The following is a 20,069-nucleotide window of genomic DNA, read 5'->3' on the forward strand; positions in this document are numbered from 1 at the left end:
TCCACGTGCTTCGTGAGAACATGTGGCACTCCCGGTAGTCTGCTGCGGGGTCCACAACACTGTTTGTGTTGAGATGGGCTGAAGATTCAGCAGGAGAAATTGAATCCTTTCCCAGTCTAGATAAACTTAGAATTAGGCAAACCGACTGAAATTGATTTCTGTGTCTGTCATATGCTGCTAATATACTATATCATATCGTTATTCTCCCATAAGATAACAAACTCTTCCAGGAAGCTCAGGAATCCTAGTTTTCATAAATCTTCTGGCACAATAATTCATAGTTAAAGAATGAAAATAAAACCTCCAAGCTGAATGAACGCAGAGTTTGTTTCTCTGGGCAAAAGTAGCTAGAATAACTTTTTCTACAGTAATGTAAGTAGTTTGAATAGACTCAATCATGCTGTTTCCCAGTGTGCCTTATGACATAGAAAACATGAATTACTTTTTTTCCTAAACAGGCCATGGCAGGGGTGAAGATGATCTTAAGGTCCTTTCCAACCCAAACCATTCTATGATGCTATGATTCTGTTTTTCCTCTTGTAACCAGAGGAGAAACATGGCATTTCATCCTGCAGCGCTTTTAACGCTTTACTATGAAAAGTGCTACATGTCATGTGAACCCTAGCGTGTCTGTGCAAAGGTAGATGACAGTAGTGACTTCCTTAGTGTATTGCTTTATGAATAGATGCTAAGGTTGCATAGAAAGCTAATTGTATTTGTCCTTCCTTTTTACTAGGCTTTAATGTTGGAGGGAACCCTAAGGTGTCCCTGTATGCTGATATCTGAATGATAACATATCTGAATGATACAGTTACCCTGCAAATTTAAAATTCTTAAGCCCAGATAGCTCTTGTTTGTGCACAAGGTATTGTCCTCAGCTAATAATTACATTACTCAGTAAAACAGGTAAGGCAAAAAATGGAGACACATGAGCCATACCGCTGAACCTTCTATATGGTATTTATTTCATATGGTAGAAATATGTCCAGTAGATTTATCTTAATATTCAGCCAATTAGATTTGGCTTATTGCTTTTATTGACTTCTTGCATGTGAGCTTTTGGACATGGCAGTTTACATGCTGTGGGCAGCTAATGTTTGATGATGTCAGCATGTAGCTATTTACTTTTCTTTATGAAAGGTGTCTGGTTCATCAGCAGGATAAACTGAGTGAGTAGGAAGGGTTTCCTGCAGCGTTTTAGGTAGAATAATGCAGCATAAGGAAATACTAGTGGTGTGCAGAACCCGGCTATTTCCCAAGATGACTGTTTAGCAGTAATAAAAGAGTGCATCAGTAGATGTGCATCAGTAGATTTGCAGTAAACCTACACTCAGGTCAAGGAGTGACTGTGCTTGTGGTTGAAGAAAAGCTTTGTAGTGGCAACAAGCAGAATTGCTGCAAGTCAAAATTTCATGCCACAGTTCCACAAGTGGAAAACCTTCAGAAATCTGAAGGGTAGCGACTGTAGGGACAGGATTTCTGAAGTAGCTTGTGTTGAACTGTCTTTGCTCTGACTGCAGTCAGTTGACTTGATGATGCCTTAAATTTCTGGAAAATCCTTTACTATGCTGAAAGGAATGCACTCGTGTTTCAAAACAGATGCCAGGCATTTTAGGTAGAAAATTATGCTCAGCTCATTTCTTCACTTCCAGTTGCCCCCCCCAGACTTACACATGCATGCATTTCCCTCAAATTCAAAAGCGTGTTCCTCCATACAGTCTGGTGGAGTCCAAAAGGTGTGGGCTTTACTTAAAACAAGCAAGAGAAAGGGTCAGGGCAGAGGCAGCAGGCAGGAGAGCCCCTGTCTGCAGGCAGGGAGCTGGGGCTGAGCAGTAGACACAGGAGCGAGCTCTTTAAAATGACAGATGCCTTGACTGAAAACACCCAGCTGAATGGGAGTGGTGGCGTTCAGCATGGGCTAGAAAACCTGCCCCAAAAGTTGGATCAGTATCAAAGCATGTCTGCAAAGCACTTGTGGGAAGTAAATACCTACTGGGAGGTTGCACATTTATTTGCAAGCAAATGTATGTTTAAATGTAAGATACAGCTTCTGAAAAATATGAAGTCAAACAGATTTTGCTATTCCCAATATAAGAAAAATACAGCACAATAAACTGTAAGTTTAAGGAAAGTGACACACCCACCCTTAGAGGAAAAGGGCCATAGTATGTCTTGGTCACTTATGTGAATAGCGACAAGCTACACAGCCAGATGAAACCAGATACTGTAGCTAGTAGGCAGTGTTCATTCACTTGCTGTGGAGCTTCCAAACCCACAGTATGACAATAATTTTAAACTTCCTGCAAACTCAGAACCACCAAACCAGACTTCAGTTTCTTGCATGGTTTACGTGCAGTGCAGATGTTTCAGTAATGTTACCATGTTACTGTCCAGTTCAAAAATCTAAGTTATCTTCCTCTTTAAATAGCTTTCCTGACTGAATGTCCAAGTTGGCCCTTTGTGCTGTGCAGTACAGAATTTGTGCTATAAGCTTTCCATAAAAGGAGTATCCACAATTGTGTTTTACACTCTTGAGAGGCTGTTTTTTCTTCTTTAAGTAGAAAACTAGGACCCTGTGGTGGGATCTATTAAACTTCTGTATCTTGTGTGCAATTTTACAAGTACAGATTTAGGTTTTTTTTTAATCATATAATTAAGTTTTGAATTATTTCCAGATTTTCCATGAGTGAGTTACTTGCTATTCTTGAAGCTCAGCAAAGGCCTAGTCTGCAGGATGCTTCTGTCTGTTCTGTTGTCACTTTCCTTGGAAGACTTGGGAATTAATGTGAGAGCATCACAAACTCCCCAGGCAACTAAGGTGCCTGTTAGGCCAAAAGCTGAAGCCATTGTTGGATCTGCATGAGGCAGTGAGGTTTGAGCTTGAGGCCTGTTTTCCTATATATGTGTGGCCACAAAGGAGTAAAACACAGTTCAGTGGTACTTTCTCAAATCTGGGTCCTGTCTGCTAAGATTAGACCCTCATATTCATGGAAACAAACAAAAGTGCAGTATAATGTGTGTGGGCAGAAAACATGTAGATTTAGGGTTTGAGATACACAAATTCCACTACCTAGATCTCTTATCTTCCTTTTTTCATATTTGGGCTTCCTTTCTGATTAGAGGGGATAAGAATTGGGATGTAAGGTTTTTCCATTTCAAAAGGTGAGATTTTCTTCTTTTCCAGAATTGAAAGGGTTATAGACAACAATACTACGGTGAAAATGGTTCCCATCAAGATAGTTCATTCTGAGAGCAGCGCAGAAAAGGAGAGTCGGCAGTGTCTTGTCAGTACTATGGAGCCTCCTGCTTTACCCAGTGGTTTGGAAAAGGACCAGATTAAAACACTCAGCACTTCTGAGCAATCCTATTCACGATTCTGTGCTTACACCAGGCAAGGTGCAGAGCCAGAGCCAGAAGCCAGAACCAAACCAGCTGACCCTCAACCAGCTGAAGAACCTGGGAGCAATTTGAAGGACAGCAGTGCTGCCACACCAGCAGTCAGCTATGTAAAGGCCAAAGAGAAGACTTTTGAAGACTGGAAGTCAGAGGAGCTAGCCAGAGAGATTGTGGGAAGAGATAAATCTCTAGCAGACATCCTAGATCCTAATGTGAAAATAAAAACAACAATGGATCTGATGGTTGGTATATTCCCTAAAGATGAACACCTCCTGGAGGAAGCTCAACAGCGCAGGAAGCTTCTGCCGAAAGTTCCTTCTCCAAAAATTTCAGAGGAAAAGTGAGTATTACTTTCTGCACTCCTTGTAAGCTGCTGACCAAAGGGTGTCAGTTTTCTAAGGGGGGGTGAAGGCTAGGATCTTCCTGCTGTTGAGGTTTGGGGCTTTTCTGAGACTTTTTCTGTCAGAATTGCGGTCAAGCATAATACTGCTAAGTATACCCTTAATAACAGAAAAAGAACAATGTTGCACAATATGACAAGTTTCCTTTTAAGATCTCGTTGAAAACTTATTTGTGTGAGAACTTAAGGAATAACTATCTTCTTCCATTTCATAGTGATTAGATACTTTACCAAGATCATCTGGTTTAATAACTGGATAGAGAAGGAAAAAATATTTTTCCCTTGTTTATGTGATGAAAATTTAAAAAGACAGCTTGAAATGGACATGAGACATTTCCTGGAAGTGAATGAGAACAAAGAAAAGATTGAGTTCCATTAAATTCCATCCATGGTGATGTTCTGTGGGTCTTTTGTTTTCTTGATATGAGTAATCAAATTGAGTTGTAGCCTGCTCATGAAGTTCATGTGTAATACCATAATCAAAAAGATAAATACTTTGGTTGTAGTATCCCACATTTGGAAGTCTGAAAGGATACTTTCTATGACGCTGAGGTCTTTGTACTACTTGGAAAAATGTAACTACATTTTGTTTCCAGCTTGAGGGATCTTGGGTCCATTTCACTCATTGTAATGATGAAAGGTCTTCAGTTTTAGCTTTTGATGGGCATGTGCTGAGTTCAAATTTTCTTCACAACCAGATTTTATTTATCCTATTTACTTAGATAATGGCTTTCTGTTGAACCCCCTGCTTGCTTGGTGAAATGATGGCTTTAAAAGATTGTCCTTTCTTTGCAGTGATTAGGGTGTCAAGGCAGCTAATAAAAGTTTTGGCTTTTTACCAGGAAAGAGGACCAGAGTGCACCGTCTGCCATCTCCCTCACAACCAATTCTACTTACTACAGTACATCTGCACCAAAGGCAGAGCTGCTGATTAAAATGAAGGACATGCAGGAGCAGCAGCAGCAGCAGAGTGAGGAAGATTCTGAAGATGAGCTGGATCATGACTTGTCAGAAAAGAAGGTAAAAGACATTTCAAAAGTGTAATGCATTTCATTAACTGTGAATTTGCTAGGTAAACACCCTTAAATAAAAGGCTTTTTAGATAGGAAAGATCACTTGGAAAATCAGCCTGGATTGGTTGAGAGGAGAAATGGAAGGGGAAAGGACAGGGAAAAGTATTATGTGTCCAACTATGAATTTGGTTTTTGCAGCTTGATGCATGTTGTGGAAGGTCCCAAGGGGAGAAGTTTTGGGGAGGTTACTTTCAAATACTGTTTTGCATTTGAGTTTCTCATGTATTTCTCTCACTTGCTATGTACAAAGAAACAGGAGTGCTTATGTAGCCCACTGTAACTGGTGGTGGTTTTAGTTCTGTGTTTTTGAGATGCAGAATTTAGGTCCAGGGTTTGTCACCAGAGAGAAGGAACACACATGGCTACACAGTTGCTTTTTTGCTTTTTTTTTTCTTCATTTGGTTTGTCACTCATGAAAACACTTTCCTCTCTGTTTCTACCACCCAAATTAATAAATGTAGTTGTGAGAGATAGCTAATGAGCTTGGTCTATTCTGTGGAAGATGCCCTTTGCAAGGGCAAGTCTTCTCAACTCTCAATTTCTCCCTTTCTCTGTTCTCTCTCCATTCTCTCTCAGCTTATTCTCCCTTTTTTATCCTTTCTCTCTGCTTTCTCTCTCCTTTCTCTGACCTTTATCTCTCTCTCTCCTTTGTCTCTCCTTTTGCGCTCTCCTTTTCTTCTCTTTCCTCTCTTTCTTCTCTCTTCTCTCCTCTCTTCTTTCTTCTTTTTTCTTCTCTCTTCTTCCTTTTTTCTTCTTTCTTCTCTTTCTTCTTTCCTCTTTCATCTCCCTTTCACCTTTCAGCTTTCCCCTTCTTTCCCTGAACTTTTCATCTTTCCAGTTCCTTTCCCTTGCCTGTATTGTCTTTCCGTTGACTTTCCATTATCTTTTCCTTGCTTTTCTTTCATCTTTTCCTCATCTTTCAGTTATTGTCCCTCACTTTTTCCTCACCTTTCCCTCGCCTTTCCATTTTTTTCCTCTTGTCTTTACCCTGTCTTTGTGGTATCTTTTCTTCACCTGTCCCTCTCCTTTTTCTCACATGTCCCTCGCCTTTCCCACGTCATTCTGTTACCTTTCCCTTGTCTTTTGGTTGGCTATTTCTTGCCTTTCTCTCATCTTTCGCTCATCATTCCATTATCTTTCCGTCTCCTTTCCCTCACCTTTCCCTCATCTTTCCGTTACCTTTCCCTCGCTATTCTTTCTCCTGTCCCTCACCTGTCCCTTGCCTCATCTTTACTTTGTTTTTCCATTATCTTTCCTCCTCCTTTCCCTTGTCTCTCCCTCACCTGTGCCTTGCTTTTCCCTATTCTGTCCCTCACATTTACTTCTCATTTCCCTCGTCTTTCCATTATCTTTTCCTTGCCTTTCCCTCCCATTCATCCCCATCCTTTGGTATTTTATTTCTGATATAAGGTTAACACAATCCCTATGGAACTAGGGGAACTTCTTCATGAAGTTCAACGGGGCCAGGTGTAAGATCCTGCACCTGGGATGGGCAATCCCAAGCACAAATACAGGCTGCGCAGAGGATGGATTGCGGGCAGCCCTGAGAAGGGCTTGGGAATGTTGGTTAACATTAGCTGTCAGTGTGCGGTTGCAGCCCAGAAAGCCAACTATATGCTGGGCTGCATCAAAAGGAGTGTGGCCAGCAGGTCGAGGGAGGTGATTCTTCCTCTCTACTCTGATCTCTTATAAGACTTCACCTGCAGTACTCTTTTTTTTCTCTTCTCGCTTTCTTCTCCTTTCCCTCTCCCTTGCCTTTCCCTATCCTTTCCCTCTCTTTTCACTGGCCTGTCCCTCTCTTTTCCTTGCTTTTCACTTGCCTTTCCTTCTTCTTTCTCTCGCCTGTCCCTCACCTTTCTCCCACTTTTCCTTCTCCTGTCCTGCTTTCCCTTGTCCTTCCCTCACATTTCTCTCACCTGTCCCTCTTCTTCCCATTTCCTTTCCTTTTCTTTTCTCTCTCATTTTCCTCAATTTTCCTTTCCCTCTCTTTTCACTCACCATTCCCTCTCCTTTCCCTCTCCTGGCCTTCTCCATTCCCTCGCCTTTCCTTCGCCTTTCCCTCTCCCTTCCATCTCCCTTCTCTTCTTTCACTCTCCTTTCCCTTGCCTTTCCCTCACCTGTCTTCTCCTGTCTCTCTCCTTTCCCCTGCCCTTCCCTCATTTTCCTTTTCCTAAGTAAATAAATCAAAACCAAAAAGCCAAATACACCCTTCAAAAACACCTAATCCCCAAAAACAGCCACAACAAACCACAAAAAAAACAACCAAACCACAAAGCCCCAGACCAGAATAAAAATTAATGAACACCCCCAAAGCAGTCTTTCCAAAACCGTGTTTACCTCCTGCATGTCTTTGCCCTTTGGGCCAGCTCTGCCATGTGGCTGAGTGTCCCCTCCACCCTGTGTCCCGGGCCCTTGTGTTGCTAAGTGTGGCATTACAACATCAGGTAATCGCTCCCCCCAAGTGCAGCCCCGCACACCGCCCCTCCTCCCAGGATGGCCTTTGGGATGCTGGCCCCAGGCAGTCCCTGCGCTCAGGAATCCCAGGGGCCTGCCCCTGCCCTCTGGCCTTCCCCTGGGCACAGCTCGTGGGCATCCCAGAGTGTTGTCTGCCATTTGGCTTCCATCAACAAACCTAGGGTTGTTTCTTTTCTCTCAGTCCAGAAACCAACCCTGCAGTGCTGAGGCCATCCCCATTAGCTGGCCCCTCTCTGTGCCAGGGCTAGCATCCATAAGGGAGCTACAAGAAATCTGGAGAGGGAGGGATTTATTACAAGGGCATAAAGGATAGGACAAGGGGGAAGTGGTTTTAAACTGAAAGAGGGTAGGTTTAGATTAGATATTAGAAAGAAATTCTTCACTGTCAGGGTGGTGAGGCACTGACATTGGTTGCCCAGAGAAGCTGTAGCTGCCCCATCCCTGGCAGTGTTCAATACCAGGTTGGAAGGGGCTTTGAGCAGCCTGGTCTAGTGGAAGGTGTCCCTGCCCATGGCAGGGGAGGTGGAACTGGATGATCTTTAAGGTCCCTTCCAACCCGAACCATTCTGTGATTCTGTGGTATTAAAAAGATAATATAATGATATTTCTGTGGTTTGAGAAAATGTTGTGCTATGTAAAATCATCACACTCATTTCCTTAGTTAGTTGGCACAAAATATTTTAATTATAGTTCCCAGTACGGATAAGCTGGAGGAGATGGTCTGTTTGATCAATTAAAGGATGTAGTTTAACTCTGTTCACCTAAGCCACTAGTGCAGTGGTGTGCAAATATTTTCAGTTGAAATCAGCTCTCTGCTTAATGATGAATTGCCAGGGTGCATTCAATAATCCAGTCCCAAAGAATTATCTTCTAAGATGAGAGATTCTGTAGGAGATTCCCACCTCTAGTTCATTGCAGGAGTGGATGCCACTGCACGTGAGGGAGCTGTAGTGTTTTCTGTTACCACTTTGCTTTTTCTTTCCCTCAGCCTTCCTTCCTTCCTTCTGCCCCTGCTGCATCGCACTGTTCAATATGGTGTGCAGCACTGGGGACATGGTATGGTTGCAGCACAAAAGCTGCACTTACCCTCTGCCAGACAGCCACTGTATCCAGCAGCTGTACTACTCAGACAAATTAAGGATTTCACTGCTTTTTGAACAAATTGGTTTTATCTGGTGGCACACGCGATTCTCAGGTTTATAATTTTTGCTAGAATTAGTTTCCTTCTCATTAATTATGGAGTGTTTGTATGGGGGGTGTTAAACCTTTCTTGTTTGCCCAACAGACTAAAGACTTAAACTTCAAGCTTATAAAAGTGCCATTTATTTTTGTTAGTGTCTGTGAACAGGAAAATCATACTCACCCTTCATATAGTCCTGCCTTTATCTCCAGTATGCACCACTAATCATATGTGATAGGAAGTATTTAATGAAAAGCTTTTAGCAGAGCTTCCCCGTTGTCTTCTCTGAATATACATAGTGTGGACACACATTGCTTCTTACTCCTCTCCCTGCTCCTCAACATACGGTGAGATGCAAGCACTCAGTTCAGTGAGCTTTCATCTTGGATCTTGTCAGAAAACATAAAACTCATGCTAAGTGGGTCAAGGCATCTTTATCAAACAGCCAGAATATATAACTTGGCTCAGCTTCACATATTTGGCAACAGTTTAACAAGGGCTTGTTAAGGACTTGAATACTTTAATAGCCCACTTTATGACTTCAGTTATTTTAGAGGAGGCATATACCCAGAATCTGTTCCTTGATTCCTTGAAATCAGTTCCATTATGAGAAAACTTAATTGCAGTCCATCATGGAATGATTGTAGTATTTGTCATTCTCTGCAAACCAGAATTGTGTGCTGGTGCTTTTTATTTTTTATTATTATTATTTCAAAATAAGTATGGGAATTTCATATGGAGTCATTAATTTAAGGGGGGGGGGGGAGTTAGAGAGGGAGGGCTGATCCCTGTGTTCCCAACTAGAAGGAATGGAATGTGTGTGTCTTAACATACTGAGTATAATGTAGGTTTACCACAATTATAAAATACTGAACAGATGTTAAAGACCCTATAAGAGTGGTTTTTTAGTAATGAAAATCCATGTGTGGCTGAGTAGGAAGTCCTCATGGCCTTTAGAGAGAGTTACAGCAACTCCTGAAGAGTGTAAAAATGATTGTGGAATACCAGGTTTCTTCTGCTTTAGGCCTGAATTCATGTGAAATGGTGAGCTGAGAGCAGAGTAATTTATGTAAAGCATGGCAAGCAGTGAGCCACCTTAGCAGCACTGAAGGTAATTTCTGTGTTGCTAGTCAGATCAGCAAGAATTACTGGAAAAAGATGAGATTTTATTGTTTTCCTGCTTACTGGTACAGAATTCAAAGCTATGAATTATTCATCTGCCAGTTTCAAGATGTAGATTGGAGCTTTTCTGGCTCAGTAGATATTGCATGTAATACAGGTTTTCTGCTGGTTAGCAAAAGCATGTAGTGAGCCCACAGTTGCTTCATCCAAAGACTGCTTTGTCTGAGTAGGAAGCTATCAGTGATCCTAACTCTTTAATAGATATGACAGTCTTGGAGAGGCAAGTACTTACGTCCTTCGCACCTGCAAAAGCAATCCTTTAGATGCTAGCTTCAGCTGCCTGGGGACATCTAAATAGGATGCTACTGGGAAAATGGCTGCTGAAGTGAAAAACTTAAGATAATAACAGAGCATAACAGTATCCCCTTGTGTTTCTGGTGGTGAAACAGCAGCACTGTGCATGTGTGTGTCATCTGAGGGAAATAAGAAGGTAGCACTGTGACTGACCTACATAATCCAAATCAAAATGCATTTGCACTGAGAGACAAGGGTGGGGGGAGAAATCAAATCCTGCAGATTAATCAGTCAGTAAAGCAGGCATCTGTAGAACTGCTTACTACCTTAATCTTTTGGACATCCAGACTAACAGCCCAAATCCAGTTTAACCTGGCCTTAGTATCTTAAATCAAAAGGGGGAAAACCTGCTCAGATAATCCCTATGTTGAATTTCTGCTTTCGAAATGGCTGTTAAATTTTCAGGGTTTAGTTGCTTTCTCTTAAGATGGCAGACTTTCTTTTTTTTTTTTTTTTTGTTTTGTTTGGTTGTTGTTGTTCCCAAAATAAATTGGCAGTGACTGCAGTCAGTATGTTTCTGGGTAATCATGTAGGCTTGTAATCAGATTTGAGTTTAAAAAGCAGAGTTCCTAAAGAATGGCATAAGGAATTTTATGTTTTTTTTTTAAAAAAAAAAAAGGAAGGGGGACTGAAATAATGATTATTTTAAAGGATGTCATTTTCATTTAGAAATTGTGTTGAGGTGTATGTTTAGAGAGTGCTTTGGGAATTTTTCTTACCTGAAATTAGCTGAATACTAAATAGGCATCTACATTTAAATGAGTGAGGTGTTTTTAGGGTATGCTTCATCTCCTGTTAGAGTAGACGACTAGCTGAACTGACTTCGACCTCTTGTGCACAAATGAAAGCTAATGGACACAGAAGAAACAAGACCTCTTGTCCAAAAGCAAGGAGGTGGCCAAGCAGCACAGATGGAACACAGGTCACTGAAGGAGGAGATCTGGGTTCTTGGTCTGGCTCTGCTGGTGATGCACCCAACATGCTTTTTTTAAACCTGGGCATGTGTATCCCATGCAGTGGGAAACCCCAGCAAACTAGGTGAGGTGGTATATTTGCCTGAGGTAGGACAGTGACAGCCAAAGGTGTTTGTTTGGTCCTTTGACAGAGCCATTTTGCACAGCTTCACATAGAGCTGCTTTGTATGATAAAGTAGGTTTTATTCTCTGTTTCGTGCCACAGGGATTGCGATTTTCCTACAGAAATGTTGTAATGTGCTGTTAAAGCTCAGGTTTTCTGAAAGTGGAAGGACTGCTATTGGAGGGATGGTAACATGCAGAAAGGAAGAAAAAGCTAGACAGTGCCCTAATTTTAACTGTGTTATGTGGAAAATACAGCATTGTTTTGCTGGTACAGTCTTTCTAAGTGTAGCGTTTCAGAAAGGTATTATGGACCTGGTATTTAGAGAGAAAAGGATGCATGTACTTTATGCTCTTCCATAGCTGGCTTTGAAACTGTTCAAAGCAGCAGCAGGAATATTTGCTGGGGGAAGGGTGGGAGTCCTTCATATTGTGCCACAAAGATAAATTGCATTAACACAGGTCTCAAGCTGAGCATTGTGAACCTCTGAGTCCAGAGGTACAGACCTTAGGCATATACTTATGTTTATTTGTAGTGCGGTCATTGTCAATGCCACATGGAGTTTCAGTGTATTAAAATGCTAGATTTCTGACATGACTTTCAGAAGTGCGGAAGAATGTGGTAGTGCTAATAAATTCTCATCTCCTTATTTTCCACAGCAAGAACTTATTGACAGCATTAGTAGGAAGCTGCAGGTGCTGAGGGAAGCACGTGAGACACTTCTGGAAGACATCCAAGCAAACAATATACTGGGGGAGGAGGTAGAGGCCATTGTGAAAGAAGTCTGCAAACCAAATGAGTTTGACAAATTCAAGATGTTTATCGGTGACCTTGACAAAGTGGTCAACCTCCTGCTGTCACTGTCGGGTCGTCTGGCCCGTGTGGAAAATGCCATTAATAACCTGGATGAAAATACCTCTGCTGAAGAACGGGTGAGAAAGGCCAATAAGAATATCAAAGCTGTTGGGGGGCGGGGGCAGTTCTCGGTTTTGTTTATCTCAATTGGAGCACTCGAGGGACAGTGAATAGATAACTCTCACAAAGACATTTGCTTCAGATTTCTTAGAATTTTTCTCTTTGCCTTGCTGCTTTTGCTTGAAATATTAGAACTACAAGTGGATTGCCAAGAAAAAGCGGTGTTTTGAGGTTCAACATGCTGGAAACTAGACTTCATAGTGAAAGCTTAAAGAAAGAAGGGAACCACTGATAGCGTAAAAAGGAGGAAGACAAAAATAACAGTTCAGGATGGGGAAAAGAGTGTCACTTTGCTGTAATGTGGAAAATTTCTTTATACTCAACAAGGATCTTGATAAAGGATATAGATAAAGGATACAAACAAAAATCTGTAAGGTTGTTAGGTATTTGTCCTATACTACAGCTTCCTCCACAATGCTTAGCGAGGAACAAGAGCAAGAAATGACAGAAGAACAAGCTGGGGGAGCAGGAGGGAGGCATTGCAAAAAGAATTTTTCAACAGAAAACACATTTTACTCCAAGCATAGCCCAATGGTGATGTGGAGGAATCCCAGCAGACGTGAAAATTTCAGGAGCATTCAAGGTGCTCTTACCTACTGGGTTCCACCTCTGCTGGCACCATTTTGTTTAACGCCAGATCCCATCAGGCCCTAGCTGAGCAGGAGATACCTAGCAATACAGATATGCACCAAAGAAGAGATGTAGACATGTGTGAAACTTAAAGGCTAAAATCAGAGAGGGTGGGGGGCAGGTATCTGTCAAATGAGTGTAGCTTCTACAGTTAAATGAATGTGAAGTGGGATTTTTGGCTTGTAGCTGTGGACTGAAATGCCAGCAATACACCTAAGTGTTGTAACAGAATTCTTTCAATGGCCTGTGGATTCATGTTGTGTTTCTTCAGCATGCTCCATTCTTTCACCAATAGGAACCAGTTAAGTGCTGGGACTAGTCTGAAGCTGTACTTTTGCTATTTGGCCCTAGCTGCTGCCAAACGTATTTGTTTAATGACTGTCCAAGGCCCCTCTCTGACTGAGGGGAGGGGAAGGTATTTGACAGCTTATTAGAGGGCAGATCAAAGCTTCTGAAACTTACAGAAATTTAATCCTTCTTCAGAGTCCTTTTTTCTAAATGTGGTTGCAGTTGCCTAATGGGCTCAAAGATGGGAGTGTGAGCTGGGGAAAGAGCTACCAGATGATATAAGCATATAGGAAACACGGTTTGAAAGCTGTGATAAAAATAGCTTATTGGCTAGGTGTGGAAAAGGAAGAAGGTAAGGAGGTGGTGTGTAGTAAGGGTAGTCAGGAATTGTGTGCTCTGCTGTAGAATGGAGACTGGCAGAAATCCAAATCCTTAACATATTTTAATCCCCATTCCTCTTGTGCACTGGCGCCAAGGTCTTGCTATAGAAACATCAGAAATATATCTAGAAGTGTTAGTTGGAGATGCTTCTCAGATGGATCAATTCCCCAGGTACTTCAAGTATAGATACAATGCCTGTAGGGTTGTATGTGCATGGCTTTGAATTTTGGCTGTCCTTTGGCATTTTGTAGGTCACGTGATGATGTTGGTGAACTACTAATGTACCATATATACAAAACAGGAGATTACTTCAGTCCCTGGGGATCATATCTCTAGTGATCACTGATTTTATTTTTATTTAGCTGATGCAGTCTAATAAACTACTCTGATAGTTTTTCCACTTTCTAGGGTCTGCCTACAGCTCAGCAGCTTTCTAAACAGTCAGTCTGTCAGCAGGCAAATCATCATGGCAGAAATAATACTCTGGCTATTTGATGCTCTGTCATAGGTCTGTCTTGCCACAAGGAAAAGTACCAGGTATTTCAACTTCAGCTTCTGAAACAGGCTTCATCTGAAATAACTACCAGCCCCCTTCCTTCCATGCAGTGAGACCAGCATCTTCTCATTACTTTCCATATCAATCAAAGCCAGAGTGTGCTGAGAATCCTAAAGCACTGAACCAGCAGTCCGCATATGTGACCAGGTGCCTACGCCCACAAGACCTGCTATTGCAAGACTAGGAACAAGTACCAGGGATAGTTTAAGAACTGGATGCTGAGAGGGTCAAATATATGGAGAGAGTTCATCTTCACATGGCTGTGGTTCAAAACAAATTAAAAACTCCTCAACAGAAAGAGCTAAAGATTGTTTCATCAGAGGAGCTTCAGGTGGCCTGTGTTTCACTGGGGCTTCAGAGCATTGCTAACTGCAGAAAACCCTTTGCACTCTGCTTGGTTGAAGACTGATAGACGAAGCCATCTGACATCATTTCTGCCTTTAGGCTTGCTGAGCCATTTACCCATTGCTCAAAGAACCATCTCAGGAATGGTGTCTTGAACCTGCTACAGTGTATTTCACTTGACCCTTCAAAACAGGCTTTCTGGTGTCAGCCATCTTTGATAGAGGTAAAAGCAAATTCAAGAAGTATCTCATTTGCCTTCTTCTTTTCTGCATACCGCTTCTCTTAGGCATTCCCTAAGCCTCTGCAAGGGCAGAGGTACTAAGGTGTCATTCAGAGTTCACAAAAGTAATGTTTGCTTTCCTTAAACTGTCAGGTTACTCATGTTCATCTTGGTCATGCCATAGGCTTGGTAAGAAGTAACTATACAACTTAAATCTCAGGTATTGTTATGAAGGACTAAGCATCCGATTGTTCTCGTGTATGTTGACAGTAATAGCAAATAGCTTGAAAACCAGAGCTATTTCATCCCAAGGTTATGCAGGTAACACTACAACTGAGCAACCAGCTGTTTGATACATGCTGTCTTGTGCTCATCAGATTTCGTTTAATTTTGCTGCTTCTGCTCAATGTTCACACAAGTGGCAGGGCTGCCCTGAGGAGAGGTGTAGCCATTCTCCCAAATTTGAGCTTGGTTTCTAGTTCCTCTGGTGAACTTAGGAAGCCAGTACTTCCATCTCTTGCAGCAGATAGTTCTGCTTGTAAGTTGCAGTGTTTGTTTTTTTTTTCCTTGGCATAAGCTTAAAGGAAGATTAAATTGTAGTTTATCTAATAATATGTGATTTCTGTGACTTGCCTTCCATAGCTGTCTTGAATCCTGAGTTCATCTAGGCAGTGTATTTTAAGTACATTGAGAGCACAAGTCTGAAAGTGTTTCACCCTATGAGCTTTGTGCTGTCTTTAAAAAAGAGGCAGGATATGCGATATATATATATATATATATATGTCTCATATATATGAGACATATATATATATATGATAAAAGAGAGACAACTCTGAGCAGAGCCTATCTAACTCTGGCAGATAGGTCTCTTAAAGCTTGCTGGTCTGTATCCCCATTTGTCTCATACATCTTGAAAAGACTACTCTGCAGTCTACAAAAGCACTTTTCTGTAAAACCTTTGGGCTTATTACAGCATGTGTGATTTAACGTAAAGTTCAAATGAAAAAAAGGGACACATTTATTTGATCAGACTGATTTTTTTGAAGACATAGTTTCTCAAAGAAAATTAATTTCTGAAGCAAAGCTGAAAGTTATGGAGTGGTACCTCTTAGGGGCACTTTTAATTAAGTTCAGAAGTCTGTACAGGAATTCTTGATGTCAGAGTAGGCCAGCTATACTCTGTTGCTGAAGTCACTTCTAGGCAGACGTCTGACTTAGGTCAGATTAATAACATTTCTTTCCATATACTGCTAAGGGATCGTAGCTGAGTGATTCAGGTGTGGCTGTTGACTGTACAGACGGGTGAAGCTGGGTGAAATGAGCCTCACCCATATTGCTCATGCATATATGTGAATGGGATATAGCTCCTGTCCTCTTCCGTTGTGAGTCTCCATTCAACCCTCCTTTTTCTTACTTTGTCTCTTGTGAAGGCATAAAGCAGAACATTTACAGCCCTTCTGGGAAGATACTGCTTTTTTTTTTTTACTTCCCTCCTGTTGTCTTGCCCCAGCTTTTGCTCATGTCTTAATACTACATGACTTCACATTTCATGGAGAAGCCATGCGGATTGCAGCAGAACAGCAAAATGCCACAGTGTCAGGAGCTGTGGAAGAAGAAATTGCTCTCTTAATTATTCTTTCTGGGTTCTCTAAGCACAGCTGTTTCAGTGTGGAAGTTCAGTGCTGTGTACTGAAGATGTAAGAAATTGCTGAGTCTTAATTTGGAGAACTTTGATGTTTCTCAAAGGCAGCTATACTTCATATAACTATTTTGAACTATTAAATAGTAAAGTAGTCTTTGAAGTTCTTGCTGTTGAGGCCAACAGAAATTAATGGTGCATCTTTTATTGATTCACTACATGTTTTTTTCTCTTTGTTAATGCACTTTATTAGAGTAAACTTCAAGGAGCAACCTTATTCCACCTCTCAGGAAAGTCGCTGTCTTTGCAGATAAACCAGACTTGAGTCTTAAACACTGAAGCTGTTGTCCCCTGGTGAATTTTTAACTGTTTTTCTTTTCTCCTAAGCGGACTCTGGTAGAGAAGCAGAAGCTGCTAACCCAGCAACATGAAGATGCAAAGGAACTGAAGGAGAACCTGGATCGTCGAGAGCGCATCGTCTTTGACATTTTGGCAAACTACTTGAGCGAGGAGAACTTAGCAGACTATGAGCACTTTGTAAAAATGAAGTCAGCCCTCATCATTGAGCAGCGAGAGCTTGAGGACAAGATCAAGCTGGGGGAAGAGCAGCTGAAGTGTCTGACTGATAGCCTCCAACCTGAACGGCTCAAATAAGAGGACTGAGTTTGACCAAGGATGTGAAAAATGGGAAGAAGGAAGGGATGGGGGACTTTCCAAGGATACAAATGAGTATCTTGGCTTGTCTGAGTGTCCAGCAGAGAAACAAGTGCACAAGAGAATGATAGCTCTCACAACAGCAATAATGCTCTCATTTTTTGGGATGATGTATTTAATTTTTTAGAACACATTTTTATTGCTGGTCTCTACAGCTGTTTCTCATTGTTTAACTTGCAGAAGGCTCCACAGGAAAGGATAGACTCTTAACCTTTCTGCTCAGTAAGTTGAAAGTCTGTGGCAGTTGTGCATGCAAACAGTAATGTTTTTAGACTAGGGTGTATACTTTCTTTATGTTCAGATGCTGTACAGACTGCTGGGAAACCCAACAGCAATTTGTGAATGCACACAAATTTAGAAGTTCTAAATTGAGTGTCTTTTAATTTTTGTTTTTTAAAGACCCATTGAATAGGGGAAGCGTACATCTTACAGCTAATATATTCAGATTGCTGAAATGTAGTGTCACTCTGATCCTGTGGCATCAGACACTTTTTTGTAATATTGTATATAGGATGGCACTTTCCCCTTGCAGAAAATAATTGTAAAATCAATCTCAGTTAAACACTTTTTAAACCAGCTTGCAAATCACCTAATGGCTGCCTTGCTGCACATTTTTGTAAGCATTATTTTGCAAGACGTATTTGTACACCTTATTACTGCAATGCAAGTGATTTTCTTTACGAGGTTGTAGTTGATTTAAGAAACAGGCTGGAAGTACTATGCTGATTTTGTTCAAAACATTTCTTATCTAAATTATTTAGAAGGCTTACTTGCTCTTCCTTGTGTTTTTTAATGCATGTGATTATTCTTCTTCCCCCAAACCCACCACACTTTATGAAAATAAATGTAGGCTAAGGACACTGCTTCTATTTTTCTTCTGAGTGCTCAAAATTGTGATGGTTTTATATAGACAGTTAAGTTATATTGAAGTTGACCTACGTAATGTTGTTCATTCTTTCCACTTTCTCAGACTACCAAATGCAGTATAAACACTTCTGCCATGTAAATACCATGCACTACTCGGAGCAGTTCTGCTTTGTAACTGTGAACATAAGTGGGGTTGGTTTGTTGTTTGTTTCGATTGCACAGTGAAAAACGAGACAATGCTAGTTCACAGTATCAGAGTACTGGTTGTATTCTCTATTACTGCCATTGACTTCTAACAGATGATTTCCAGTAGCTCTAAAAAGAGGTGCTAACTCATGATTTAGCGCAGTAATAGGTTGCGCTGAGTTGCTCATATACGTACAGAGAAATTCTGTAGTGTCTAAATGTCAAGTTCTATGTTAAGATAAAGTTTTGCAGGCAAAGAGAAGTCTTGGATGACTTTGTGTACATGCCATTTCCATTGTAGAACGGAAGATGTTTCTGTCTCCACAGACAAACAGGTTGCCCGACAAGAAGCCATTTTCAAGGCTGATGTGAATGCCAGTCTATAGCTAAGCAGATTGAAAATACAGGTAGTTAGGTGTTGAAAAGAGAGAAAAGAATTTTTGCTGTTATTCGTGAAGTTCCACCATTCACTAAAAGGTTTTCTGTAGTTCTTCCCCCAATCCTCTCTTGTGAGGAGAGAACTGGAGAGGCACTGATCAGTGAATTCCTTGTGAGCTGGGGAGCAAAAATCTTCTGGAAGCTGTTCCTGTGCAGACAGATGCAAATGTTAAAAGGACTGTTGCCCCCCTTATAGTGCACTACTTTGTATACCTGGACCAAATCTTTAGTGAAATGATGTTGATGTGTATCACTTGAGGTCAGATGGAGCTACCATTTTATAAGGCCTGCAGCTGACCTTAGTTTCTTCCTCCTGGTTCAGAAATGTAGTCTTCTAGCATCTCACAGTTGTATGCTGCTATGTTCCTAGGACAAGTGATCCTTTTGCCCTTAAACTTACTCCTTAACAGTAACGAATCCAAAACTAAACAATTCCCAAATAAATTATGCTTGTCTTTTAGCTTGGAGAAAAGTGTGCATTGTTTTATCTGTGGCATTTTAAAAAAAAATTACATATTGTGGATACTCTGAAATGTGTATGTGAAATGTGAATAATAATATAATTACCATGTGTTTGTATACAGTACTTTGATTTAGATCTTTCTTATAAAAGGTAGCAATATTGTGAAAGAGATATATATATTATCCTTTTCACCAAACAGTTGAGTAGACACCATTCTCTTCTTTCTTTTTTAAAACTGGTGAAAATCTCTCACCCTGTGAACCTGAAGATGGTTATATGTAAATCTGTAAATAGCTATACTGTTGCTTCTTGAAAAAATCTGGTGCTATGTTTTGCCTTCGACATCCTGGGGATGGCCGTTTCTTCACCCAAAGTTGTTCTCAACTCTAGATCCCTTTGTATAGTGAAAGGTTTCCACAATGTTTCTCCAGCTGTTTGGATCCTGCAGCCCAGAGTGAAAATGTACAGTTTTCCTGCCTGACACTTAAACACTCACCTACTGACAAATGGTATTGCTTGACTTTGAGAAAATAAACTGTATATTTCAATGCAGAGTTAGTTTCTGTGTGCAGTTTTAACTATCAAGACCTACTGTTTGCTGTGCGGCATTGGCCATCTTGTGGTGTCTGCTGACAGTGCCTGTAGGTTGTAAAGGCAGGGCCAGTTATCTTGTGGTATGGAGTAGCTTGGTGTCTTTTCACAGGTTATTTAACATGTTGATTAATTGATCATTCTCAGGTTCCTAGTGTAAGTAAGTGCCAGAAACATGTTCAGGTCCCTTCAGTATTTCAAGTGTATTTTAAGTGACTATGGGAGGGCAGAAAGGACAATGTGTTACGAGGTGGATAAAATAAATTGGTATGTCACGACGTACCGAGTGTATACCTGGGAAGGAGTTAAGATTTTTCTACTTGGGAAATTGCACTGTTTTGGCTTCATCCTGTGTTTAGGATACTTTATGTGCACCTATCTAAAGTCAGTGGTTCTCAAGATTCTTTGCGAGAACAGATCACTCTGAAATCTCCACCTTTAACAGACTTCCACAGAAACTGTTCAATTTCAGTTTAATGGGGAACTCAAATTAACTGCAGAGTTTTCTGCCTTATTGGGGCAGTGCTCAAGGCCAAGTTGGACAGGACCTTGGGCAACCTGGTCTAGTGGGAGGTGTCTTTGCCCACGGCAGGGGAGGGTGGAACTAGATGATCTTAATGCCCTTACCAACCCAAACCGTTCTGATTCTATGACTCGAAGTGTGCACAAATCTGTAGTAGAGGTGACCACAGATAATGT

The 20,069-nt window shown here is 41.1% G+C and overlaps 1 protein-coding gene across 5 annotated transcripts in view; it reads left to right on the forward strand.

Moving 5' to 3' along the window:
* SHROOM2 (shroom family member 2) overlaps positions 1-19,331 on the forward strand; it is a 125,930-nt gene extending 106,599 nt beyond the window's left edge. For all 5 annotated transcript variants that reach the window (XM_061459887.1, XM_061459882.1, XM_061459883.1 and 2 more), the window contains 4 exons: positions 3,185-3,736; positions 4,639-4,816; positions 11,737-12,009; positions 16,499-19,331. In XM_061459887.1, coding sequence (XP_061315871.1) covers positions 3,185-3,736; positions 4,639-4,816; positions 11,737-12,009; positions 16,499-16,765 — 1,270 coding nt within the window. In that variant the 3' untranslated portion in view covers positions 16,766-19,331. The remainder of the gene's footprint in view (positions 1-3,184; positions 3,737-4,638; positions 4,817-11,736; positions 12,010-16,498) is intronic.
* Positions 19,332-20,069: the final 738 nt, after the last annotated feature.

The sequence above is a fragment of the Pezoporus flaviventris genome, unplaced genomic scaffold (genome assembly GCF_033815535.1).
Source record: "Pezoporus flaviventris isolate CSIRO_AGI_PZ_B2104156 unplaced genomic scaffold, CSIRO_AGI_Pfla_v1 ptg000030l, whole genome shotgun sequence".
Lineage (NCBI taxonomy): Eukaryota > Metazoa > Chordata > Aves > Psittaciformes > Psittacidae > Pezoporus > Pezoporus flaviventris.